At 39.5% G+C, this 25,591-nt stretch overlaps 2 protein-coding genes across 2 annotated transcripts in view; one reads left to right on the plus strand and one right to left on the minus strand.

Annotated features, from left to right (window-relative positions):
* kdm6a (lysine (K)-specific demethylase 6A) overlaps window positions 1–18,904 on the minus strand; it is a 44,112-nt gene extending 25,208 nt beyond the window's left edge. Inside the window, exons 1-5 of the mRNA XM_038721388.1 lie at window positions 18,419–18,904; window positions 18,185–18,248; window positions 14,346–14,454; window positions 13,954–14,003; window positions 8,670–8,728 (exon numbers count right to left, since the gene is read on the minus strand). Coding sequence (XP_038577316.1) covers window positions 8,670–8,728; window positions 13,954–14,003; window positions 14,346–14,454; window positions 18,185–18,248; window positions 18,419–18,591 — 455 coding nt within the window. The 5' untranslated portion in view covers window positions 18,592–18,904. The remainder of the gene's footprint in view (window positions 1–8,669; window positions 8,729–13,953; window positions 14,004–14,345; window positions 14,455–18,184; window positions 18,249–18,418) is intronic.
* A 2,009-nt stretch (window positions 18,905–20,913) lies between these two features.
* Window positions 20,914–25,087, plus strand: fundc1 (FUN14 domain containing 1). Its single transcript, XM_038721387.1, has 5 exons — window positions 20,914–21,066; window positions 21,456–21,609; window positions 23,412–23,487; window positions 23,606–23,734; window positions 24,282–25,087. Exons 1-5 carry the CDS (start codon window positions 20,994–20,996, stop codon window positions 24,357–24,359), a joined length of 510 nt encoding a protein of 169 aa, XP_038577315.1. The 5' UTR covers window positions 20,914–20,993; the 3' UTR covers window positions 24,360–25,087.
* Window positions 25,088–25,591: the final 504 nt, after the last annotated feature.

Below are 25,591 nucleotides of genomic sequence, written 5' to 3' on the forward strand. Positions count from 1 at the left end.
GACACAGAATGACATAGAGAATCCAGTGAATTTTCAAAATAAAACACGCTGCTGAGACTCCTGATCATAAAACACGGTTAAAACGATACAAAAAGAAATCACTTAACTACGTAGGCTACTTAATCATAGTAGAAGTACAAAATGCAAACACAGATTACCAAATCAACAAAATCGAAACATGTCAGCAAATTCAGGCAGGCAAAATGTTCTGATTCTGAAATGCTCCTTGTGGGAAATGCAGCCTGACGAACGAAACAGGGTCACAGAGAGCTGTGAAGAAGCTCTATGGACGCATCAAAACAGCAGCGCAGCTGTAACATGCTGTAGCCGGAGTCAGCGGATTCCTGGTGTAAGGTTAATAAAAAAAAATAAAATAAAATAAAATAAAATACTATTAGAGGTGGATGATATTATAACTGAGAGAAACATGAAACAATAGCAATGCGATTAATGTCCGAACAGCTACAGGGATTCTATGTTGAGTTAGGTAGAGCAGCCAATGCTGCCGTTTATAGGACAGTGTTTCCCCTGACAGCTCTAGTCACACTTTTCTTTCTAGTGTTTAAAATTATATCCTGTCTTTATGTTTCACCACTGCTATTGATTAGAGACACCTGCTGTAGATACTACTGTATATGGGTGTTTGACAGTCAGCTGCTTACCATCTCAAGAAGTTATCAATGGGAAGTTTACCTTTCTTAGAGCGTACATGTTAATATCTAACATAAATATCACATTCTATTAATTGGGATATAAAATAATTGAGAGCTTGGGAAATCTGACCCATTTACACCTGCTATCAAAAAGTCTTCTTGGTATTTTAACCGCATGCACTGCAGTTGAGTCTCATTGTGCAAATTTGGCATGAGGAGCTGGCGGACATGCCAACAACCATGTTCCCAGGTCATGAGAGTTCGTGCTGCCGTAAGGGTTGTATCTAGGGCTGTAGTTAATGATGATTTTAGTGCTCGAAGCTTCTATAGATTATTTCAAGGATTCATCGATGCGTTTTAGAAGAAGTACTTTTGTTTGAGTGTGCTATATAATTGAATGGATTAAACGAGGCGTTGATGCAAAGAATTTGCGTCGATGCATTTTAGTGAGCGATTTAATCGATGAATGGTTTCAGCCCTAGATGTATCGTTTGCCAAATTATCCTAGTCTTTTCTCCGGGCTCTCTTGAGAGACTCAGACTTGAAACAGTAGCTTAAAAACACATTGCATTGGTTGTGTTGCTTTGGGAAGCTCAGGTGAGACTGACGATGCACTGAACCAACTGCGAATCGTAAACATAAAATAGTACAGCCAACAAAGAGCACATTCCCCAGACACTAGCCGAACGTTTGGTGAACTACAGGAATTAACACTGAATAGCTGCAGCTGACTTAATGTGTTGGTGACAGTTATTGTCTGCAAAAATCAAGTGAGATTAATGTCTGTTATAGCATAGCTAAAACGGTGGCTCTTTTGACCCAGTGACATTTGTCTGATTTGGCGATCAAAAAGATAAAACAAAACAATGAAATGAATAATAGTATCAGCAAAGTTTATCTGGCCTCTGACCACAAGGCTGGCTAATAAGTGCAGTAAATGTTGTAATGGTGAAAGGCTTCTGTCATGGTAGCATTAAACTTTCTATTGCTCTCTTAATACTGAAATAAACCACAGTCTGCAGAGACAAGAGCACAACAAAACGAGTTTCCATTTGAACCCACTCACTGTGTAGCTATGACAATAATGGCACATGCATGTCAGCATGAAGCCCCTCTCCTTCATGAAACAGCAGAGCTCTGAGCTCAGTGCTGTCTGGGTGACACACACACACTGAACTCATTGCCCCCTATTCCCTCCTCCCGATCTCCTCGTTTATCTGGTCCCTCCCTCCCCCTCTTCCTCCCTCCCCTCTATGCTCTGAGTTCACCCTCTCCTCCCTCCCTGGCAGGATTCAAAGTGAATGTTTGGAGAACACAGCTCCTCTACAGAATCCGTTGTGACACAGCGCGTAAGGCAGACTCCGGCCAAACGATGAGCAAAGAACTAGTCTCTCCTTTAGAAAAGGGCATCTGACAGCAACACTACACATTTTCCCCAAATAGGCCACACAAATAACGTAATTTTGCTCCATTCAATAGAAGCCATTTGCTGTACTAGTTGATATTTTATGGCATAAATGTTCCACAATTGCTCTACATTAAAATTTGATTATATCTAATCTAATATTTTCTTGGGGTGAAGCTTGTTTTGGATGGACTTTGTAATGGCTATAATACTATAACGAGCTCAGATGGACAAGCTGGGGAGTTGAGCCAGTGTCTCTCCGGGTGAACACCACTTCAGCCCTGTGAAGTAACATTCACCATTTGACAGCTCAGCATTCCTTTGGGCCTTAGGCTCACGGTGACGTAATCTATCCTCCAGAGCTCCACATGGTACCCCCCCTCCCCCACTGACACATTCATTTGGCAGGGCAATAACACTGTAGTCCTTCATGGTCATGGATGAAGTAAGGGGGTCAACAGCAGGCCAAACATAGGAGACCGGCCACGGCAAACCAGCCGAGTTGAAGCAGGTATCAGAATGTGGATGTGGTTCAGAATCAGTGCAGCGTAAAACTGCTAGCTTGTTACACCTGCCATTTTATAAGCAAACCGCTTAACTGAGAAATTAAATAAACAAAAATTAACAGGTCAGTGCTGCTGGAAAGTTTGCAGGTTGCGCCCAGTCCCGACCTGCACGATTGAGTGTGGATAGGTCATCAAATAGCTGTTAAATTATAGAAATATTTAACAATAGTTTATGCGACCATCATCACTGTTTTTACCGCTGCCTTGTAGTAACCCATTATGTGACAAATTGAATTTGGCTTTGTAGAACGTACACTTTCCAAAAATTATTGACTCTAATGCGGGTCAGACAGCCAATAGTATATACCCCAAACCACAAAATGACATGGAGTTAAATAGTCAGCAATATAAGTTCATAGTCCTGGTGTGACATTTTTAAAGATGTCATTTATTAATCAGCTGGATTACAAACACATTTATTAGTTTCTGACTGTGCCAAAGTAGAAAAGTGAAAATGTGACTTAACTGACTGATAAAGATGAACAAACCTATTGTAGCTATTAGTGGTACAAGAAAACAGTAATTCTGTCAGTGACAGTGATGCTCTGCTCCCTATGGGAGAGAGAGAGACGGGGCTCACGATGTAGTCCCACACTGGTTCACATTCAACAGCACAATCCCCCTGAGAAACTGAGCCACAAGGGGGCTAATGGGCCCACCTGGACCTCTCTTGAGGAGGCGGATGTGACCTGGACTTCATAAATAGCACAAAGGCAGCAGACCCTGCTACTTTGGCAACATGGTTCATTTGAGGACACTCCAGCAAGCGCAATCCTTATAAGATCTGCCCCTATTTAAAACACGATGCCTTCACTCACATAAGGCATCTCTCTCTGCTGCCACTAAGAAGCTCACATCAATACTCTCACTCCACTTAGGGCTGGGCGATATGGCCAAAAATGTTATCACGTTAAAAACCTATCATTCCATTTTGATAATTATCACAATAAAGTTCGCCCCTGAACGAAAGCTGAAGGGCCACATGGTTAATTGTGTGGTTAAACTATACTTTATGGTCAGAACGTGACAAACAGTGGATCTTCACATATCTGATGTAGCACATTCAAAACAATTATGATAAAATTTCTTTAAAAAAAAATATGATTAGTAACTTATTTCAGTTCCTTTTTCAACAAAACAAACATCTTAATAGAAAAATTAAGTGCTAATTGTGATTCTAATGAATTAAATCAAATATTAATATATAAATATAATATTGAACATTTGTTATATTGTTATTGAGGTAAATTATATTGGGATCATTTTCATTAGTGTTTTATTGCACAGCCCTAACTCCAATCCACAGTCAAACATCCCAAATCTGTAAATTCTCAAGCAGTCAAAAAACACAGAAAAACCCTGTATCTATACTGACAAGCCAAGAAAGACACCCAAATAGAGAAAGCTCAAAATGACAGGCATACCTTTTAAATAAATCAAAATGATGCCACTCAATCATGAACTGTGTTTCCAATTAATTAACAAGACTATGGCAGCCAGTCTATTTTGTTCCGCCATAGTTTCAAAGTGAACCGAAAATAAGGCTGGAAATAGGTGCCAGGGTCCACGTGGTTAACATTAAAGACTTCTAACATTGTGTTTTGCGCCGCTGCTCCCTGCTGCTGTAAACGCACGCGTTCACACACTGGCATCTGACTCGAGACAACCGCTTTTCTTTTGAGGTAATTACGAGAACGTTAACTAAGGGTTTGAACAGTATTGAATATATCCACTGTCTCTCATTTAAGAACGTGATCGTGCTAGTCGCTAAATATAGCGCACACATATAAGTGCCTTTCTGGTAAAACAGGGTCTATACAAGAATCCTGAAGTAAAATTGAATACCTTTTTAAGACCTTTTCAGGACTTTTTCAACATATTTTAAGACTTCCGCGCCACTTTGAGCTGTAACTGATTAAATCAGCCACACACACACACCTTTAAAAAGGGAAATTTTTTAAAAGGAATTTAAGTATAACATATTTATTGCCTATATGTCATCAGGTTGTAACGCCACCTAAAAATTGAGGCATTCACCAACTTTCTCAGTTGCCTATAACAGCCTGTATGGGCAGTTTTCTATTTGAAGGACTGGTCAGATTTCCTGCGAAAAGCAACTGTCTTACATAAGCTATGCAGTTTATGTACGCAATATTACAGCAAATAATGTGAAACAATAATTTTGTGTTTTATTTGGTTTAAACTAGATAATGTGAGCTTGCCTGTAATGATATGTGTGATAACTTTCACCGTCCACTTGATAAACACAACAAAATTCAAAACAGGCCAGGAGGGAACAAAGATGAAAACAATAAACTGAGTGATGAATAATGTAAGTAGTGTAGGCGGTGTAAAACAGGCACAACCTGGAGGAGGAACTAGTCTAAATGACTGTATGACATTAAATTGAAAGTATATTGTTAATTTCATAGTAAACTAAAAGTTTGATATTAATATATTCATTATGCTACTATATTCAATATAATAGTATATAACTTACCACTAGTATAATATTAATTCAAATTACAGCTGCTTCGGTTTGCGGTTGATTTTTATTCATTAACTTTGTGCCTTAAAAATGCTCTAGGCTACATGATAGTCTCCAACCTTGATTTTAGGCAGGCTACTAACTCATCAATAATCATAACCGTTTATGCAGAACAATGAGTTCAACATTTATACAGTTTGTTGCAGCACATCAAGCTTTTTTTTTTTTTTTTTTTTTTTTAAATCCCGCTCCATCCAGGCTGTGATTGATTTGTTCACAAAAACTGACATTGACGAGAGCATCGGCTTTATGAAAAGTTGAATGTGTTTCAATAACAGGCACCGATTAAGCAAAATAGCCGGCTAACGTTAGCCAAACCCACACCCTCCTTGAATTTTCCCTGTTGTTTTCGGTCTTACCGATTCAGCTGCTGCCGGCGCATCTCGCTCTTGTTTTTCCAGGAACGGAGCTGTTCAGGTGGCCACAGAGTGACTGGCAAACCGGTTTAATCCCGTTACTACTGATCGCCACTCCGACTGTGTTTTGGACGATTAACATTGCGGGTCCGGCAGGGTGGGAGATTAAGGTCGGTTGTACTCGTAAATCACTTTCCGGTTCGCACGGATCTATGTTTTTGGAGCGTTTAAGAGTGAAATAGGCGCTCGGTGGATCCCTGCGTCTAACGTTACAGAAAGGAATCACACAGTCGCTACTCACTGCCTGTCTATGCATTATAAATAAATACGTTCACCTACACTTTTAGCAAACAAACTTTTGGACAAACAGGATTTTCACATTGAAAAAAATATCTTCAAAATTTAATACCTGTTAAATGGTGATTAAGACTAATACTTTTTAATGGCCTTAATTTTCGCAAAATTGATTTATTACCGTTTAAGACTTTTTCAGACCCCGCGGACACCCTGTAAGAGCAGTTAAAAGGAGCAGAGCGAGTGTTAAGAGTGTGAAAGTCTTGCCTGAAGAGAGGCTATTAAGTCTTAATTGTACGCAATATGAGCACAACATACAATATAATTTAACAAATTGCGTCGGACATGGTGAATGTTGCACAAGGATACACGTGACAGTCCGGTTTTCAAAATAAGGTGTTAACACAACATGTATGGAAATAGGATCAATTGGATTATATTCACAGGAAGTATAAAACATGCTACATGTGTCCATTAAAAGTAAAATAAAATGGTCATTACTTACAAACAATTCTTTGATTTAAGGTTGCTGGAAAAACATAAAAATATTAGTAGACGTTTTTGCTGTTTCATCACCATTTATATCTATACAGTGAGTTTATCATCAAAGTGTTTACTGGGGCACAAAATTGTTTCCAAGAGTTCATAGTTCTTCATAGATCTAGCCTCTTAATTTTGCTTTAAAAGTGAACCAAATGAATGCACTTAATTTTAAAATGTACAAATCTTTCTTCCGGGGGGCATGCCCCCAGACCCCGCAAGAGGATCGATGTCCACCCACCATAGTCTCACAAAATCCTGTGGGAAACACTGATGAAATCATTGATTCATAAAGTTGACACACAAGTGGAGTAAAGTGGGAGAAGATATTTTGATACACAAAATGTACTCGTGGAAATAACTTTAAACACAGCTGCATCTCATTTAGATGTTTAAAATAAAAAGGTTTGCTGTGAAAAAAATGTTTGCTGTGAAAAAAAAAAAAAACTATCACCACCGTATAAGTCATGAGAATCCACATTACTGTAGAGCCAAGAAAGAGATGTTTCTCCATAATTATGCTTCTTATTCTTGAAGGCGTATCAAGTGCAAAGTGACATCAGGTGGGTCATAAAGACATCACATTCCTCTTTCTCTTATCCTGCACATCATATGAGAGCAGATTTCAGGCTAGATAGAAATCTCACATTACAATAAACTATTTCCAAAATGTGCACAGAGCTGAGGAAATTCAAAAAAGTGTGTTAGCACAAGTGTCTAACTGGAACAGGACTGATGGCTTACTCAGTCCCACAGGAGACCCCAACACCTAGGGGGACCCATGCAGACGTGCCTGCAGTTAGACATGAGAATCAATATCAATTTCATCCGTGTCTGTGAGTTAGAACATTGTTAACCTAGCAGACTGGACAGGAACCAGATAACCTCAACCTACAGCTCCAATTTTGCTCTAGACATTTTTTTACAAGTTATGAAAGTGCGCAAAGCTGGCACCTTCACTGAGACCCAACTGTTGACGGTCAGTAAAGAGGCCCGTTTCCCACGCTACACGTTGAGGCGACATCAGCTGGGTAGCCTCACAATGCCTCCGAGCAGACAGGAAGTGTCCCGTGCTTTGAAGTAACTTTAACTAGCGGTCAAAACAGCGGCTGTAACACGGTGGATCAATATATTTTACCGTCACCCGTTTCACTATCAGAATGTGATCCACTCTGTCGATAACATTTGAAAAGGCTACACCAGCCGCACGTATACAATTTTACCCCCATTCACGTTAACGGAGTGCTAAACAGGAAGTTAGCTTGCTCTGCTGACAAATGCCAACACAGTGGACGCTGTAGAGCTACCGCCAACTAGCATTTGGGAGTGTGATTGCAGAATGACGGCGACACTGACGCACAAGTATAAATGCATGGCTACATGCGTAGTCTACGGCATAGCTACGCACGTAACCCTGACACAGAAGTATAAATCAAGGATAACCCAGAGCCATACGAGAACTGAACACTGCCAACAATGATAACGACCGTTTGGGAACTGTGCGACTTTCAGCATTATTATACTTCCAGTTACATTCACAGAACACTGCACAGATGTTTATGTATGCATATATGTATATAATCTCAACTGCACAGCCTGTACATAGGACCTCTGCAATTCAACAAATGTGCAGTAACATGAACAGCAATATCTCAGCTGCTAACTATAAGCTGTACTGTTTTATATCCGTTTATATTATATAATAATATTTATATTATATTTTAATATATTCTATAGTCCTATATTCAGAACCTCGTTCTTTTCTTAGCTCAAACTTTTTATATTTTTAATTTTGTTGTCATGTTGGGTGTACAATGCACCGTAAGGATTGCACTCAGTTTCGTTGTACAATAAAAGGAATCTGAATCAATTATGGTAGACCTGAAGATTTTGCTAGCAGAGCATTACCTTTTACAGAGTTAGGAAGCAATGCTAAAGTCAAGCCTGATGTCGCCGTACACATAAAATAATGATTCCCAGTCTCTTCCTACAGCTTGATCATTTTAAACTGGTGATGGCATCAGGACTGAAAGTCATGTCGTGCATCCCTGATAACTATGACAGCTATAGAGTAATTAGAAGGCTGCTCTTAGGAATCAAGGACAGCTGTTTTTGCCCCCCCATTTAAAATGTTTGTGGCCTAAACTTTCTACTGAGCACACAGAGATGAAATTATATCAATGTTCTCATCTTACTGCAGGTATGAAAGCAAAAGATATAGGTGTATTCAAATCGTATTTGTATTCATAACGTAAATCATTGTGATGCCATGCATGCAATGAAAAATGTATCTTTTAAAGCACTTACCACTGAAATGCGTTGTAATGGTAGTAAACCATGCCAAGGCCATATAAAAAGGCAGCATTCTGAAAAAGAGCGTGGGAAAATTGTTACCAACAGCAGCAGAGAAATTCTTCAACAAATTGTAATGATTACTTGGTGAAAGCTAAAATCTAGTAGTTATAACCCTGTCATGGCATTTCTACATACAAACTGTTCAATAAAATGAAACTGCACCAAACTGTATTTATCCAGTCCTTTCTTGGTTTGTCTGGTTGTATTATGCTTGATAAATCGTAACATACTACATGCCAAGTTGAACAAGAAACCATTTTCCAGGAGAAGACATCCAAATGACAGACCCTACCATTTCCATGCTAGTTAATTGGGATTTGGAAAATGTAATTTATAGTAAAGGGGCATTGGTTCACCACGGTGCAAGACACACGCAACATTTCAACTCATCGAGCTGTAAGGAGAGGGCGGTATGACCAACATATGTCAAGGTGCTGATAGTAACAACAAAAACCAAGAGGCCGATCAATGGGCATGCACCAGAGTTACATTATGCCCTGATCAACAAGTAGCCGAAACATCTCAATCACTCACTACAAAAAGGACTGTGGCCTTTGTCTATCAAATCAAATCTCATAACCAAACCTAAGAGAAAACAAAATATCAATTGTATCTGCTACCAGCAGGTTTTTCATATCAAGTAAGTATATAACCAGATAACACATCATACAAACTAGTGGTAGATCAATTAATCGTGCCGATATCTAGCATTTTGAGATAATCTGCATCGGCCGAAACCTGCACTCACATGGCCGAGCTAAATTCTAGCAAATCTAATCTAAAACCTTTACTGGATAATGTTAAATATATACTGTTATACTGTAGAGAATAATGCAGTTCAATGACGTCACTTCTGACAAACTGCTGTATTTTTGTATTTCCTTAATGTAAATTCCATCTAAAACATGTTACTGGCTAAGATAACACATATATTAGACAGTCTACATGGATAATACATGACTTTTTTTGTTTTGATATCGGCATTATACATCCGCCATCGGCACTCTAAATTTTGGCATCGGCCTTTGAAAAACCCATACGGTTTGACCACAAATACAAACATTAGACTGAGTCGAGTTACACAGCCATGATGAGATTCAGCCAATGAGTCGCACAGACTCACTGAGCATAATTTAATGCATTTCCATTATCAACATAATTAGGTTGACACATCTTTTCTGCCCTAAAAGTTTTCCCTTCCCAGTTGGGAGACCAGTTAGAGCCATATTTGGTCAACCGTACCAGTTTGGCCCTGGTTTTGGGCTCCAAGCTCAGATTCCCAAGGGAAGTCTGCCCCACATCATTATCTAGCAGAGGGAAGGACCTCACACCCTCACTTCACTGTGCAGATCTGAAATCCCGAGGAGCCCAGTGCTGTCAGATCTGATCATAATCGAATTCTCAGCACCTCTGCTTAATGGGCACTCCAAACAGTGAAACATCAAACGAGCCTATTTATCCACACAGAGAGCATAGAGAAGGCAGGCTGGATCCCATCATATCACAGCTGATTGGACAGTTTAAATCCAGGCCACGAGCAGGAACTGTATGCAATCAAAAGTGAGGCAAATATGTCTGAATACTAACATTGTTACATCCACAATTACTGACCACATCCTCATAAACTGTGCTACGCTGTTAAGCTCGTTAAAATGAAGAAAGTTATGCTATTAGCAAAATTAACAAAGAAAATTATCCAAAGTGGATAGGAGTTCCGTAAGGCTCACGTGGAAATTCCACCCCCCCCTTTGGAACTGCTTTGTATTCCCAGATCCACAGAAACGATTTGGTCGAGTCCAGTTATAATACAATGCCAGTTTAGCTAAGAGCTAAACAACCCTAATCCTTCTACCCAGTGGTCCCAAGAAATCCATTACATCACTCTCTAGCTCTGTCATTCTTGGTTAAATAGGTGAAATACAATAAATGGAGGTGACGGACAGCTAAAAAATTGGAACTTAGTGGAGGCCCCCCCTGGAGCCACAAACAGGTCCCTAGCATCCTGAGCAGTTAGGCTATATTAAAATGTAAACCTATATTAAATCAAAAAATAGATTCTATGTTAAAGAGACAGGTTGGCTGAGATATGAATGAGCCCATTAAACCCACACTAGCTGACATGCAGTAAATATAAACTGGGCAAAGTTGATTTGCTCCAGAGTTTTTCTCATCAGTTATACATTTGTATTTCCCTGCGTGAGACAATTATTGTGTGGCTTGACGTGTGAAAAACACCATTTGCATGAGTCTTGCGAGACAGCTTTTTACCTGATGAGTATTCTGCTTACAATTTAATCTTGCGAGATCTCATCACAGCCCTATTAATTATATTTGTGTATTTCATTTGAAAATATTGAAAGACTACCCTATCGCCTTCTTTCATACCCCTACACCTGTCTCCTACTGCGTGCACACACCTGCTTGTTTCCCCAAAAAACACAACTAGTCTTTCGAAACAACGTGGTACTGAATTACAGTGGCACCAACAGGTGTGTTCCCTACTCTTTGCTTTACCTGGCTAAAATATCCGCTGTGTCCACGTCTTCTAAGGTAACACCAAAGTCTCTCTCTCGTTTCTCTGCACAAATGTGTCACCAAATATACTGTTAGAGCTTTTTGCAAAATGCGAGCTGCTGTACAGCAACATGCCCGTGATTCGACCAATGCAAACCATTTCAAGATACAATCACCACAGCAGGTACAATCTGCGCCTCTGTCAGACCAACCAGTACAATCAAAATTGACACGACTCACCTATGAAGCCTCATAGTAATCCACCGATCAATTATACTCCTACAAAAAAGGTCCAGACGATCCAATCAAGTAAAAACATTTAGTCCAAAACACATTATTCCATCAATAAATCCCCAGGGACAGCTGCCGAATCGTTTCATATTTGCTGGCAGACGTGGCTCGTATGTCATAACTGTAATAACTCCGATTTGGATGTGAACAACTACAATAGCTTGTATTCAAAATTAGCTACTGAACTCTAACCTTTCGATTGACACCAAATCTGACCCATTAGGAGCTTACATGTCCGTTTCACAGCCTACAACAGCCAATGAGAGACCGCGCTGTAAGGAAGGGCCAGCCCCTATTATTTCGTGGGTAGGCTGAGCCAATTGCAAGCAACAGTCACGATGACTGGCACTTTGTGTAGCCAAAAAAATTCTGAAAATAACGATTTCCAGCTTTAAAGAGATACTATGCAATTGGTAACAACATGGTAACCAGGCCTACTCTGCTGAAATATAGCAGAATCCACAGCGTCTGCTGTCCGAGAGCACGTTAGCCTCAGTAAGAGGACATGTTTTAGCAGCACTGTAGAAGGTGTGACAAGCCTGACAATATTTAAATATGCATTGAAGCAAAATACTTTTCTAAGCCTAAATCTAAGACACAGAGTCTAGTTTATTTATCGGTAGGATTATCGAGAGGAACTTGAATAGTTACAATTAGTCAACAAACATCAAACAAACGACAGAAACGCAGCATCCAAAACACAACAGAGTAAAAATGTAAAGAGAGTTATTTGAAATAGTTTGTACAAAAATACAGTGACTAATAAGAGGTGGGAAGCACAAGAGCAACTGTTTTTCTCCAGGGCCGAAGTCAATGCTAACTTTGCAGCTAACCCCCTTCACTTTATTCAACAGTTGGCAGCAACACACGGGAGCTCCTCTTTAGTCCTGAGAAGCTGCAGTCTTTGTTCACCAGCCACTGTAACTTCTACTGTACATTTACTGCTGAACAAGGTGCTGACCCGCTCCTCTCTATTCTCCGTTCACACATAACCTCCGTCTATTCCTCCTCTACCGCACACATACTGACCGCTGCGGCAAAGCTAGCAAAGCTAACCAGCTGGGATCATCACAAACATGACAGACAGACAAGACTGTAATACTGAACCTGTCGTTAATGCGGAACAGTAAAGCTAACTTTACTCACCTGTCCGGCAGAAACAGAGCAACCTCAGCATCGGTTTTCATTCTTTTCAAATCTAGATTTATTCAGCATTGAAACCCCTCACCGATGTTAACACGGGTCTTCCCCCCACCTGGTCGTATAACTTGGATCACAATTCCTCAGACCTTTCCCTCTGTGGCCGTTTCTCAGCCATCGTCCCATAATAAGTCCAGCATGTTCGAATGTACCTCTGTTTGTTTACATTCTCTCTCCTACTGCTTCGAAAGCGCCACCGCCACCTGCTGCTCGCTCCGAGCAGCTTTGTGTGTGCTTAAGTTACAGACCCAGGGCTGTGTAGGAAAACCGGATTTTTTTTTCAGAGCACATGAAAAACAGAGCTAGCGACCAATGAGGAAATATTCCCCGAATTTAACAAAACACATCTGAGTCAAGCTACCAGCTAATACAGAGCAATGCAGCAGTAGCCGCCAAGACATACACTTAGAAAAACCTGCGTATAATAGTCATTTTTCATGGTATTGGTATTAAATTTAAACTAGAATTTATGCCGTAGCCCTACAGTGTTTTCCAGCTAACAAGTCCCAGCTATTGTTGTCTGCATGCATTTGTTAGCAAACATTTTCAAGCGGAAACAACAAAAATATTTTAGTTTTAGTGTGTTTGACTTATATTAATCAATTCCAATAGCACTTGCAATCATTCTGACTTCTGGGTTAAACACTCCAGAGTGTTATCTTTCAGAGAAGCCCAAAACCATGCGTATACTCCAAATGGTTCAAGAACTACATTCAGTTTAGGTTGGATATGCCTTGAAAGGCGTTTTGCATGAAATTTACAGGAATGTTAAGAGGTTAACGGCCTTAAATAATCCCTCACAGAAGCCTTACGTGCACTGAACAGTAAAGTAATGCCACATGTCCTACAGAAATCAAGTACATACAACAGGCTGACAACAAACCCAGTCTTGTTGTGTGCGCAGAAATCTTTCCGTCCCTAATCAACACATGTCAACACATACAGTAGAGTCCACTTGATCTGCATTCCAGGGGTTGTTCTTGTGCAGCGCACTCACAAAGTATAAGGACAGCGATATGTTTTTCCATTGTTTGGCTGCGTATATCAGCACACTGGATTTGAAATTAAATGACTACAGTGACGTTAGAGTGTAGACTTGCAGTTTTAAGACTAGCTGAGCATGTTCTCGTTCATATTAACGTGCACATAATGTTGGGAACATTGCATAGAGACTGCCACAGTTTTAGGGCGATGCATGTAATGTTGCTGGTTTCATTTTGTGTAAACTCACCTTCCAGTAGTCCGACTGTAAACTGAAGTACCTCTGGTATGCAGATAGTGCTGGGAAAACGGTGAAATGAATAAAAGAATGTGATAGCGTGAGAGACACAGAAGGAGATAATGAAGAGTTAGTGACAATGTTAACTTCTTCAGATATTCAACTGTTTTAAGACAAGCTGAAAATGTTTAATCAGAATAATCCTTTGTCACTGTTAACCAAAATATTGAGCAACAACAGCGCACATCGAATGACTCATGAAAAACTAGCCATCAGTTCTCTATTTTGAATCAATATAACACAAAGGGAAAAAACAAAGTTCAGAAAATAATGAACTGATGCGGAGATACAGATTTGGAAGGGAGAGAAAACAGGCAGGATAATGTATACATTGAGACTCTCACCTTTTGAATAGTCCTCCAGCAGGAGGTTAAAGTGGCCCAGCTGACAGAAAATGTCAGGGTCCACTTTCCCCTCTGCTTTCAGGATGAGGGCATCATAGCAGCTAACAGCCTAAATGAAAGAGCAGTAACAGCGTAGAGTTAAAGAGATGCTACACAGCTGCACTGAACATGAAAGACTTCAATGGTTGGTAGAGAATATGCATGTTACATAAAAATTATAAATGGTCAATATGGCAAGCAAATTCTGACAATAGCTTGACCTTAATGGCATAAGTTCACTAGGCGATTATCAGAGACGGCTGACTCACAGAATACCAAAGGCGTGCGTTTTTCAAGCCTTCCAGGGCGGTTTTGCATAGTACCTGCTGTATGCCCACATATGGGCCTTGTCAGTCAGTATTTAAACAACGGCTAAACAAATTACTCATGATAGCCCATACTGCAGCCACTGAGGAGGAATGGTTTTGAGTATAACTCTCTCTCTCTCTCTCTGTGCTAGTCAACAAAACAATTATGCTGGATGCAATATGCCAATTTAGAAAAACTATTTAGATAAATTTCAAAAAGTAGTCATTTTGTGGTGAACAGAGCATTATCTTCAACGTGTGCTGATCTTGTTGAGCTAAAACAGACACCAACAACAGCTTTGTAAAAATCAAACGATTCAGCAATGTATCTGTGATAAAACTGAAAGGCTAATGCAAAGGTCTGGGTGAAATGAAATTACTGTACTGTGACATAATAACTCTAGACATTATGTTCTTGCACAGTTGATTCTGAAGTTACCTGAAGATTTTTGCCTGTATGTATCATTAAGAATACTATTATGAATGTCATGTTTGTAACACAGTAGGTGATACACTCCTTTGGTATTTATTATTACAAAAGACAGAATCTCTCTCTTACAAACGAACAGTTATCAGGTTAAGAGCAGTCAGAAAAGTCCCAGCTTGCAGAAGTAGGCAATATAGAATGTTTCTTATTTTTGCTTCTTGTTTTGAGGAACCTGCAAATTATATCTGATCCTTATGAACTCCTATGCATCTCTATCAAGCAGAGACACCATTAAAATACCTATTATGGTTGTTTATTCGCAGCACATAGTTGAGAGTATACGACCAAAGTAACTCTCGTATGATTGACTGTATGGAGATTTTGACGTCATCTCTTTTCAGAAAATTGACTCTGGCTGTTATTACCACAAGACTCTAGATAAATTCCTAGAACATTTTTCCAGTAAGTGTGCCAAAGAGCTAATTCTGATACCAAACTAGTAAATCACATCCTTCACTGGACAGTCCAAGAGGCAGATACTGTTTTTTTTGCTGTCCTAACGATCATCATCAATTTAGTGCACTACAAAAAAATAAAAATAAATAAAAAACCCACATTCTAACTCTTCATAAATGATGTGGCACAATTTATACAGTAATGTCAAAATGCATATATTTAATAAAAGATTATGTTAGACCACAAAGCAATATATTCAAAAGTGACAAAAAGAACCTCTGATAAGATTGTAATAAAACATTCATGCATCATTCATCACTGGAAAGCCACTCACTTTGTTTTTAAAACTAGTGCCTCAGTGTAACATTTGCAGAACTGTCCATCCATCCATCGTCAACCGCTTATCCCAAGTACAGGGTCGCGGGGGGGCTGGAGCCAATCCAGCTTACATCGGGCGAAAGGCGGAGTACACCCTGAACAGATCGCCAGTCCATTGCAGGGCCACACATCGACAAACAACCACTCACACTCATACCTAAGGACAATTTTTGGAGACACCAATTAACCTAGCCTGCATGTCTTTGGATGGTGGGAGGAAGCCGGAGCACCCGGAGGGAACCCACACGCACAAGGGAGAACATACAAACTCCACACAGAAAGGCCGGGGAAACCGGGGTTTGAACCCACAACCTTATTGCTTTGCGGCGAAAGTGCTAACCACTGCACCACCGCGCTGCCCCGGGAGTTTCACAAATGAAAGAAAACTGAATTATTATGACAAGCCTTTGCTCAAAGAGCCCAAATCTAATCACATTGTGATTAGACCCTACCTCAAGCTTCTCCTGAGGAAAATAATCAAGCTCACATTTGCAAATAGTATGTCTCCTCACACTTCTGTCATACAGCAAATAAAAAAAGGGCATTATTACACACATTTTGCAAGGTGCTGGCATAACGCCAAGCTGCTCTTCTACTTATGAATTTGTGCCACAGAGGTTATCCAGCAGAGCACCCTGCAGACAGTGTGACCCAGCGAACAAAACTACACTTACAAATATCCTCAAATTGTGAAAATTATAGTGGGACAGTACCAAAATGAATTAATGGGTTCTTATGTTCAGCCTCATGCTTAACTCTCCCATCCCCCACATTTTAAAATGGTAGAGTCGAGAGAGAGCATCTAAAGGGAACTTGGTATAAGTACAGTTATAAATATAATTGCGTGTGACACAGCCTTACACATGTGGTGTTATCACGCAGACAGATCCCACAAGCAGACCTTTTTAAGTTTAATGTTGTTGTATGAAAAGGCCTGCTTGGGTACCCAGGTATCCAGCAGAGAATGAAGGACAGCAGCAAACCAAAAATGACAATAACTGAGTGCATGGCTGGGCCTGATCTCAAAGTACACCTGAACAAAACAACGTTACCAGCCAACCCTTCAACAAGAAACCCAGAAGCCACATGTTGAAGACGCAGATCAAGCACAGGCAGCGGAACGGTGCAAACATGGACCGCATGTGCACGACTGCCGTGTGTGCAACAAGCACTACACAGTCAGTTAAGTGTGTTCCACTGGCTTCCGGTTTATAATCAATCACCTTTGTTAAAACATCGTCGTGATAAGGTTTTTTTGCGAATGGTGATTAGCCTAGCCGCTGCTGCTAGTTAGCTGGCAAACGTTTGCTAAGTATTTTCTTCCCATCCCCGCCATCTTAGGCCAAGTCAAGCAGCCATTATTTTGCAACCCTAAAACTACCTCTATGTATTTACTTCTCCCTCGTTGTTGTCTGATAAGTGGCGCCGTAGTAGCTATGTGTGCAAGTGAAGGGGGGGGGGGGACCGCTGGAGAGTTAGCAGCTAACATGCTAGGCTAGCAGAGTGAGCTGACGCACAACCCCAAACTCTGGCTGCCGTTTCAGAGGATGCGACGCAGGGTTTTGCTGGGATATTGTTTCTCCTCTCAATAAAAGGAAGTGTGCATTTACTCTCTACTTTTGCAGGCCACATAGTATAACACTTAAGTTAGATAGCAACGTGTTACATTTAGTTTAGCCCGATTGCAGCAAGTGTAACAAGCAAAGTAACAACAGTTTGCAACATAAAATGTATTTTCTTCACACATGCTTGTCTATCCTTAAAAATATATGTGTTGATAGCGATTTATATGCTTTGACAAACACGTATTCGACAATGCCATCACGTAGCACTGTACCTTTTCTCTCTCAACAACCGATTTTTAGCAGGGTGGATGGAGATTCATATAACGTTATCGTCCTGCAATTTTACCGCAACGTTGTGTCTGTTTAATAATAGTGTAGCGTTAGTTTAGAGAAATGCAACCTTAATAGAGTCATTTTATATTCTGTGCTTTGGTTTCCGAGCAAATGTCGCTCCCGTCTATGCAATATAATCAGGTCCACATTTGTAAGCTGCTTTTACAGTCTGATTCAGCTTCAAAGTTGGAGGGGGATGTAGGTTTGTGTACGTCGCGGCTGGCCATATGGCAAGAGCTGCGTTGGGAGGTCTGTACCACTTATTTCAGGTGGGATATACACTAATCAAGAGGAGATAACCAGGCGGCTGTGATCTTGTTTTCTGTGGCATACCTTTAACAGCAAGGCCTTCGTTCTGGCGCCATCTTCTTGAAGCCTATGAAATCCAAACAGTGAACTGCAAGTAGAGGACAGACAACACACACATACACACACACACACACACACACAGGCGGTTCCGTATTACTTAGGGGGCAATAATAGTTGTTGTTTCAAACTGCGATGAAGAAAAATATATATTTCAGGAGAAGAAGCGGGTGATAGAGCTCACACAAGACATTATCTAACCTGTCAGTTCCGACCAAGCTCTCTTTTTCTTGCGCTGTTAGCTTCGGAAAGTCCTCTTCGATTTCAGTCGCTGTTCCCGACGCCATTTTCTCCTCGTCATTACCAGCAGCAACGCCGAGTCTCCGGGCAGCGGCGGCGGCAGCGGCTGTGAGCGACACTCCGCACGATTTCATGGGAAAGAAATGAGAAGACCGACGGGCACCGAGCAACTCCGGAAAAATGCAATAACAACGAAAAGTGTTGCACACCTATCCAGGACTAGACGGGGCGTAGCGTAATTCTTGCCAAATCCTCAAGGAAATGATCCCGTCAAGTTACCTTCCACACTCCTCATTGTACATCGACACACAGCGTGTATTCCAGTGCCAATTTATGCATGAAGTTGATGTAATGTTGGGTTTTAGGAGTGAGTGTTACTTGATAATGTCGCAAACTTCCCAACCATCGGCTGAAAGTTGTTGTAATTGTGTCACATAGGCAAACGCACGCCGCCACCGTCGGCACGCCTTCTGTTCGCCGTGGCCAATCAGTGGGCGGCGTGTGCAGTCACGTGACAAATAAAAACGGGTTTTCAAGACCCGCCTCAAGCCCTGCAATTGGTTCCCCGTGGTATATTATGATTACGTAACTTTATTTCAAAGAAAGCCATTGGTCAGAATTGCTGTCATTTTTGTCTATGGAGGGGGAACGGCTGTCAAGGATGTTTGTTGCAACGTTGCACAAAAACAGTTCTTTACAACACAGTTAAAAGCCCAATCACATAAATAAAAAGGTAAATAAATATATAAATAAAAAATAAATAACAAGATAATTAAATTAAATTATTTCATTTAGGTAAATTAGAAAAGTAAAATAAATACTAAATAATGAAGTTATGTACGTTAAAGTGGCACACTAAATATATGTATATTTTGGTCTCAGGTCTCTGTGACTTTATGTTGTTGTAGTACATCTCCTATTTTGTTAGCTTATCCTCCCACTGTACACAAAACTGCATTATTATATTATTACAGAAGTTCTGCACACTGTCCATTACATATAATACATACAATTACTAATCTGTTGTAACTTGAATTTAATGGCATTGTTTAATAAACTAATGACTGTAAATCTGCAAGCACTCTTATTTATCTCTTTTCTGATATTCCCCCACAAATATTTAGTCAATGTTTAAATACAACAGCCAAATCCCATAAATAAAAACACAGGATCGTTAATCAAATTTAATTAATTACTTTAGGTAAATAAGAAACAAAGTAAAAATGAATAATACATAATGAAGTTATATACATTAAGTGTCACAATAAATATAGATTTGTTGTCTCAGGTCTCTGTGACTTTATGTTGTTGTAGTGCATCTACTTTTTTGTCTAGCTTATCCTTCCACTGTACACAAAAAAATGCATTATTATATAATCAAAGAAGTTCTGTCCATTATTAGGCCATGCAATGATTTTTTTATTAATCTGTTTTCACTTGAATTTAATGAAATTGTGTATGTAACTAATAACTGCTTGACTATAAATCTGCTAGCCTCCTTATTTATCTCTTTTCTGATGATAATTCCTCACAAAATCTACTAAACTACAGTTTTAAATTTTTTAAGACAAATGAGATGCTAAATCATACTTGGGGCATTTACTTAAAATAAATGTGAACGTTCACCAAAACAGTAATTGTAACATGTTCTCAGTGTTTGTGACAAACCTAGGTGACTTGAGTCTTGTTACCTGAGTAATTAAAGGAAACCAGCTATCACCTCGAATGTATCGACTCTGAAAATGTCTTCATATCATGTCCCATGATGGCTTTGGTTCAACCATGGAAAATACAACACTAAAGGACAAAGTTGCCCCAGAGTACATCACCACAATGTATGTTGGGATAGGAAATAAAATTGACTTAACAACATTTATGTAATTCTGTGAAGAGAAATAAACTATAATTGACCAGCAACAAATAGCAAATTATTATATTATTAAACATAATTACTATTATGTACATACAAGTGGGTGAAAAAATATATAAATATAAAAAGCAACAATGCCCAACAACTACAATGTCTATACAAGTCAGGGTTTCTGTAAATTGTAAATATTATAAATAGTGCGTGAGAAATTAATATTAAATGGATATGCATGAAGTGTGTGACATGTATGATTTGTATTTGACAGTGATGGATGATATGTACATGTTAAAACTGTGTTTTTATTAACATTTGTAGTTAAAAAAAGGTTTTATTGTACAGGGTTAGTGACTGCAGCTTTGACAGTTTATTTTTATAATTATTAAGGTCAGTTTTGATAAACGTTTCCCACCTGAGTAGCAATTATTGCTAAATACCTGAACAGTTGGTAATAATTTTGCTTTAACCCCCCTCAGTGCATTTTACACCACATCAGTTTATTGCAGATCACCCAAAACTTGATGAGGTAACCGGGTAGACTGCCTGCTGCTGTTTCGTCACGTTGTATGTATGTATGTATTGTTATTATAATGATTAAAATCAAGGCATTATTATTATATACACACATGCTCCTGTCTCCGTTTATCTTTCGCTTGGACCGTCAAAATTATGCAAATGACGCCGGACGTGCAGGCATCTGAGGACAGAGCAGCGCACTCCAAAATGGCGAACCGCGACAAGGGTAAGCAGGCCTATTAACTAATTACATCTCTATCTGAACAGGGACACCGCCTTTTCTAAGCATGACTTACACACAAGGCGTGTTTTAAACGATTACCTTACACTTGGATATCCGTAAAACTCTGCCTCCCCTGCCGCTTAAAGCCCGGTGTTTAGACGTAGCGGGTAAAGCTAACTTTTCATTGTCTCTTAGCTTCACTTGTCTGTCATGCTAACTTATTATCAGGCCTAAGAACTTTCCTAAGTTCCTATAGCAGCTAACGGTGGGTTTCTCCTTAGCTTCTTCTGCTATTTTGAAACGTGAACATGTGATACTAGAGCGTTCAACCTGTTGTTGTTGACGTTGCTTTTGTTTGCTGACTGTTTTTATTTTTTCCCATATGTGTGAAGAGCTGGAAGAGGAGATTTACGACAAGGTCGTAGACTTGACGGAATATGCCAAACGTCAGCGATGGTGGAACCGCCTTTTCGGAAAAAGCTCGGGCCCCGTAGCAGAGAAATACTCCGTGGCCACACAGATAGCCATAGGGGGAGTGAGTGGATGGTAAATATTGTGCTTCCTTCAGGTGCTCCTCGTTGACTCTCCCACTTAGTTTTGATCAGGTACTGGGCTGCACCAACTATGTTTATGTTCTCTCCCAAGTTAGGGTGTAAAGTGTACACTAGGCTTATTAGTAACTACTAGTTAGTTTGTAACTAAATCAGCTGCTAACACTGGTTGCACCCATAGACTGTATAAAAAAAGCACCACGATTATTTGGTGCATAACCTAACTAGTTTGGGCGTAAAGTTTTAGATGTTTCCAGTCAGGATGCTTTCTATTGCTCCTCTGTGAAAGCTGACAAGAACTTGGCGTGGGAATTTGGCCTTCTTTAAGCTTCCTCAAGAAATACAGTCGTTTCTGAGCTTTCTTCACCAGCATGGAGATGTGAGATGACCATGTCAGCTTCTCTGTGATGTTGATTCCAGGTACCTAAAACAGTTCACCTGCTCTACTTCAGCTCCACTGATGTAGACAGGAGTGTGTATCTTTAATTTAGGGTGTAAAGTAGACGCTAGGGGCTTATTAGTAACTGCTAGTTAGTTTGTAACAAAATCACTGACTAAAATTTGTTGCACTGTAGACTGTATAAAAAAGCACCACAGTTAATTGGTGCATAACCTAAGTAGTTTGGAGGTAAAGTCAACAATCATATTTATTTATTTAAGAAAACATCTTTGTTTGGTACAGATCCTTGCAAAAAATCAAACCTTAATCATTGAAATATGTTTATCAATAAAAATGAGAATAATGATGATGAATTTCCTCCAATATGACAAGTATTTTTTTTTCCAAAAACGTTCAGCCCTATTTCTGACAGCACTTCGTAGTAAAGCTAAAACGATATGGAAAAATAGAACTAAATTAGGTCTCTACTGGATGAAAATGACATGCAATTAATGAAAAAATTATGCTGTGTGGCAGAAAAACGTCTGTTTTACCCTTAGTTAGTAAAATTCTGTGATATTTTATGATTTACCTGTGGGGCGTGAGTAACAATTTAGTTATTATGAAGAGTTACGTTGTAACTTCTAGGAGATAGAACTTCTGTTACATAGCAGATAATATACAGTGATACATAAGCAGTTTTTTTTTTTTTTTTTTTTGCAATTCAGTGAAGCAGTGCTCAGATTAATTAGAGTTTAAAGTCTTATAGCATATGGGAAGATGCTGCTCTGCAGTCTAGTGGTACGACAGCAGATACTTCTGTATCTTTTCCCAGAAGGCAGCAGGGTGAACAGGCTGTGGCTGGGTGGGTACTGTCCTTTAGTATCCTTTGGGCTCTGTAAGCACCTCACAGATATCGCTGACGCTCGGGAGATGGGTACTAATGATCTTCAGTTTTAATGACCTGCTGCAGAGCCCTCCAGTTCTGGGCCGAGCACATCCTATTCCAGTTTGTGATGTTTCCAGTGAGGATGCTTGCTCTGTGGCGCAACCGCTTTTATTTTAGTAATGCATAAATCACAACTTAGTAATCATTTACAACTAGGCTAAGTTTGAACTTACACACAGCTGGTGCAACAGACTAGATGCATAACAAAAACACTGCTGTCTGGATGGAGAGTGCTGCGTCAGCAGAATATGTGGGAGAAAATACACTATACACTCATGCTGCTGATGCTTCAATAAAACAAATTACGTGCTTTCTACCCTTAAATTTTATACTGTGCGTTTGGGGTATCGTAGAAAAACAATGGCCTAGTTGAGCCAGTCACTGTTTTGCTAACTGTATGGTACTTTTAAAGACAGTTGAAGTAATTTATGTTGGATTGAACTTCATTCTCTGTCTTGATTCATTTTAGGTGTGCAGGATATCTCTTCCAGAAGGTTGGAAAAGTTGCTGCTACATCTGTAGGAGGAGGTCTTCTGCTGTTGCAGGTATTCTTGCATCTCCAGGCATAAACACACATGGGTTAAGCTTTTCAAACAGAATAAAAAAACATTTTGATGAATCTGCCTCTCACCTGTTTTTCAATTTCCCCGACTCTTTCTCCAGATAGCTAACAACAGTGGCTACATCCAGGTGGACTGGAAGAGAGTAGAGAAGGATGTCAACAAAGCTAAGAAGCAATTAAAGAAGGGCACCAATCAAGCAGGCCCAGAGCTAAACACATTTTTTGAGAAGGTAGGATTTTTGATTGTCAGTCACACAAAGGCCAATCAGAACTTCACATATCAGTCTTGAAGAATATTTTTCACCCTTCCATCACAATTGAAAATAAGAGAATTGGGATATCCTGGTGGCCTTGTGGTTAAAACACTTTGCAAATCACCACAATGTCCCTGGTTTGATTTTGAGACTTTAATTGTGTGCCATACCCCTCTCTCTTTATCCCCATGTTTCCTGCCAGTATCAAAGTTGTTAAAGTCAAAAGTGCCACAAAAGAAAACTTTACAACTTCATCAGTGCAGCTAATTGGACTGTAAAATGTCTGTACTCATTTGTAGTAACTAGCATGCTGGTTTTTCAGTCATCCTTGTCGTACATCAGATTCAGCTTGATGTTGCACTGTTCTCTTTATGTGATTCAGGTTTTAAAAATGTGTTGTAGAATCAGAAAAAAGTATAACAGCTTAAAATGTTAATTCAGCAATATTGCATTTCACTGTGAATTAATGTCCGTCTGGAGTGGATACTTAATATACTGAAACATATTTTGTGTATTTTTTCAGTCCACAGAGTTTGTGAAGAAAAACATCGTTGTCACAAGTGGTTTCATCGGAGGGTTCCTGCTCGGCCTGGCATCTTAGGGTCTGCCAAAGGAAAAGAGTCTGTATTTCTTTGATGTCATGAAAAACTGTAGGGGAAAGTAATAAATCACTGCTGGAAGGTTTATAAGTCTTTTGACAGCAAGCAACCAATTCAGATTAGCTTGTAACTATGTGTTTCTACATAAGCTGCATTTCCTTTTTTAATACCGTACCGCATCATGACGCGTCACATGACGACATGTTCATGTGATGTGGGACTTCTTGGTTGGACCAGGATGAACCTCTTAAAATACTCCACTTCCCAGGTCAAATAATGACATATGTCACACAGAATTAATTAAAACAATGTAAAGGCTATCAGCATGTTGTGATGTTTGTATTTATTTATTTTGTACCACAATGAAAGATTGTTATTGCTGCTTTGTTGTGCAAAGTTAAGCCAAGCACAACGCAGCTAAGTGTGTTTAAATTCACCTTCACAGATGGTGTCCATAGGATTCCCTCAGTGCCAGTGTTGTATTGTTCAATTCCAAACATTATAATCAATCATCTTCAGGATTAAAGTGCTGTTAGATATATGGGATTGTATGCCTTTTTTAGATTTGATACATGTGTGATGGGTTATGTCAGCCCGCCCTTCATTTCTTTTTCTTTTTTTTTTTAAATGTATGTTGTTTAGCAGTACATTGATGCTTTAGTTACTGAATGCTGTGGTTCGCCTAATATGTAAGTTTGATGAACAACATAAAATATAACAATCATTTGAATTGTTTCTCATTTATTTTATGACAGTTTATGTACAATGGTACAAGTATGCAGTTGGACTCCTGACCATGAGTCATTGCATGTGATGCATTTATTACCTGAGCTTAGTTTTACTTTCGCTCAAGATGAGACACTACAGGGAAAAAAACAAGTTTTTTCAAGCACTTGTCAGTTTTAAGGTTTTGGGATAATTTGCTTCCACAACATGTCTTATTTCAGACTAGTGGAAAGAACACGGCAAAAATACACATTTAGGTGTTTATTTTATTACTCTTCTACTACTACTCTTGTCTATTTGCGTGTGCTGTTTTCTCCTAAATTCACCACAAGTTAGCATTAGATAAGGCCATGTCAGAAAACTTGAAATACAAAGAATAATTGTCTTTTTGTAAGTAATCAGCCGGGGAAGTTTGACGTTGATATCTGTTAGGTCCAATTGTTTACTATTCACCTTGCAAATATCAAATTTAGTTTTTCCGCATACTCTTAGCCTGAAATCCACAACT

This window comes from Micropterus salmoides, unplaced genomic scaffold (assembly GCF_014851395.1).
Source record: "Micropterus salmoides isolate LMB-PRFRI ecotype aquatic unplaced genomic scaffold, ASM1485139v1 Ms_hic_scaffold_15, whole genome shotgun sequence".
NCBI classification, from domain to species: Eukaryota; Metazoa; Chordata; class Actinopteri; order Centrarchiformes; family Centrarchidae; genus Micropterus; species Micropterus salmoides.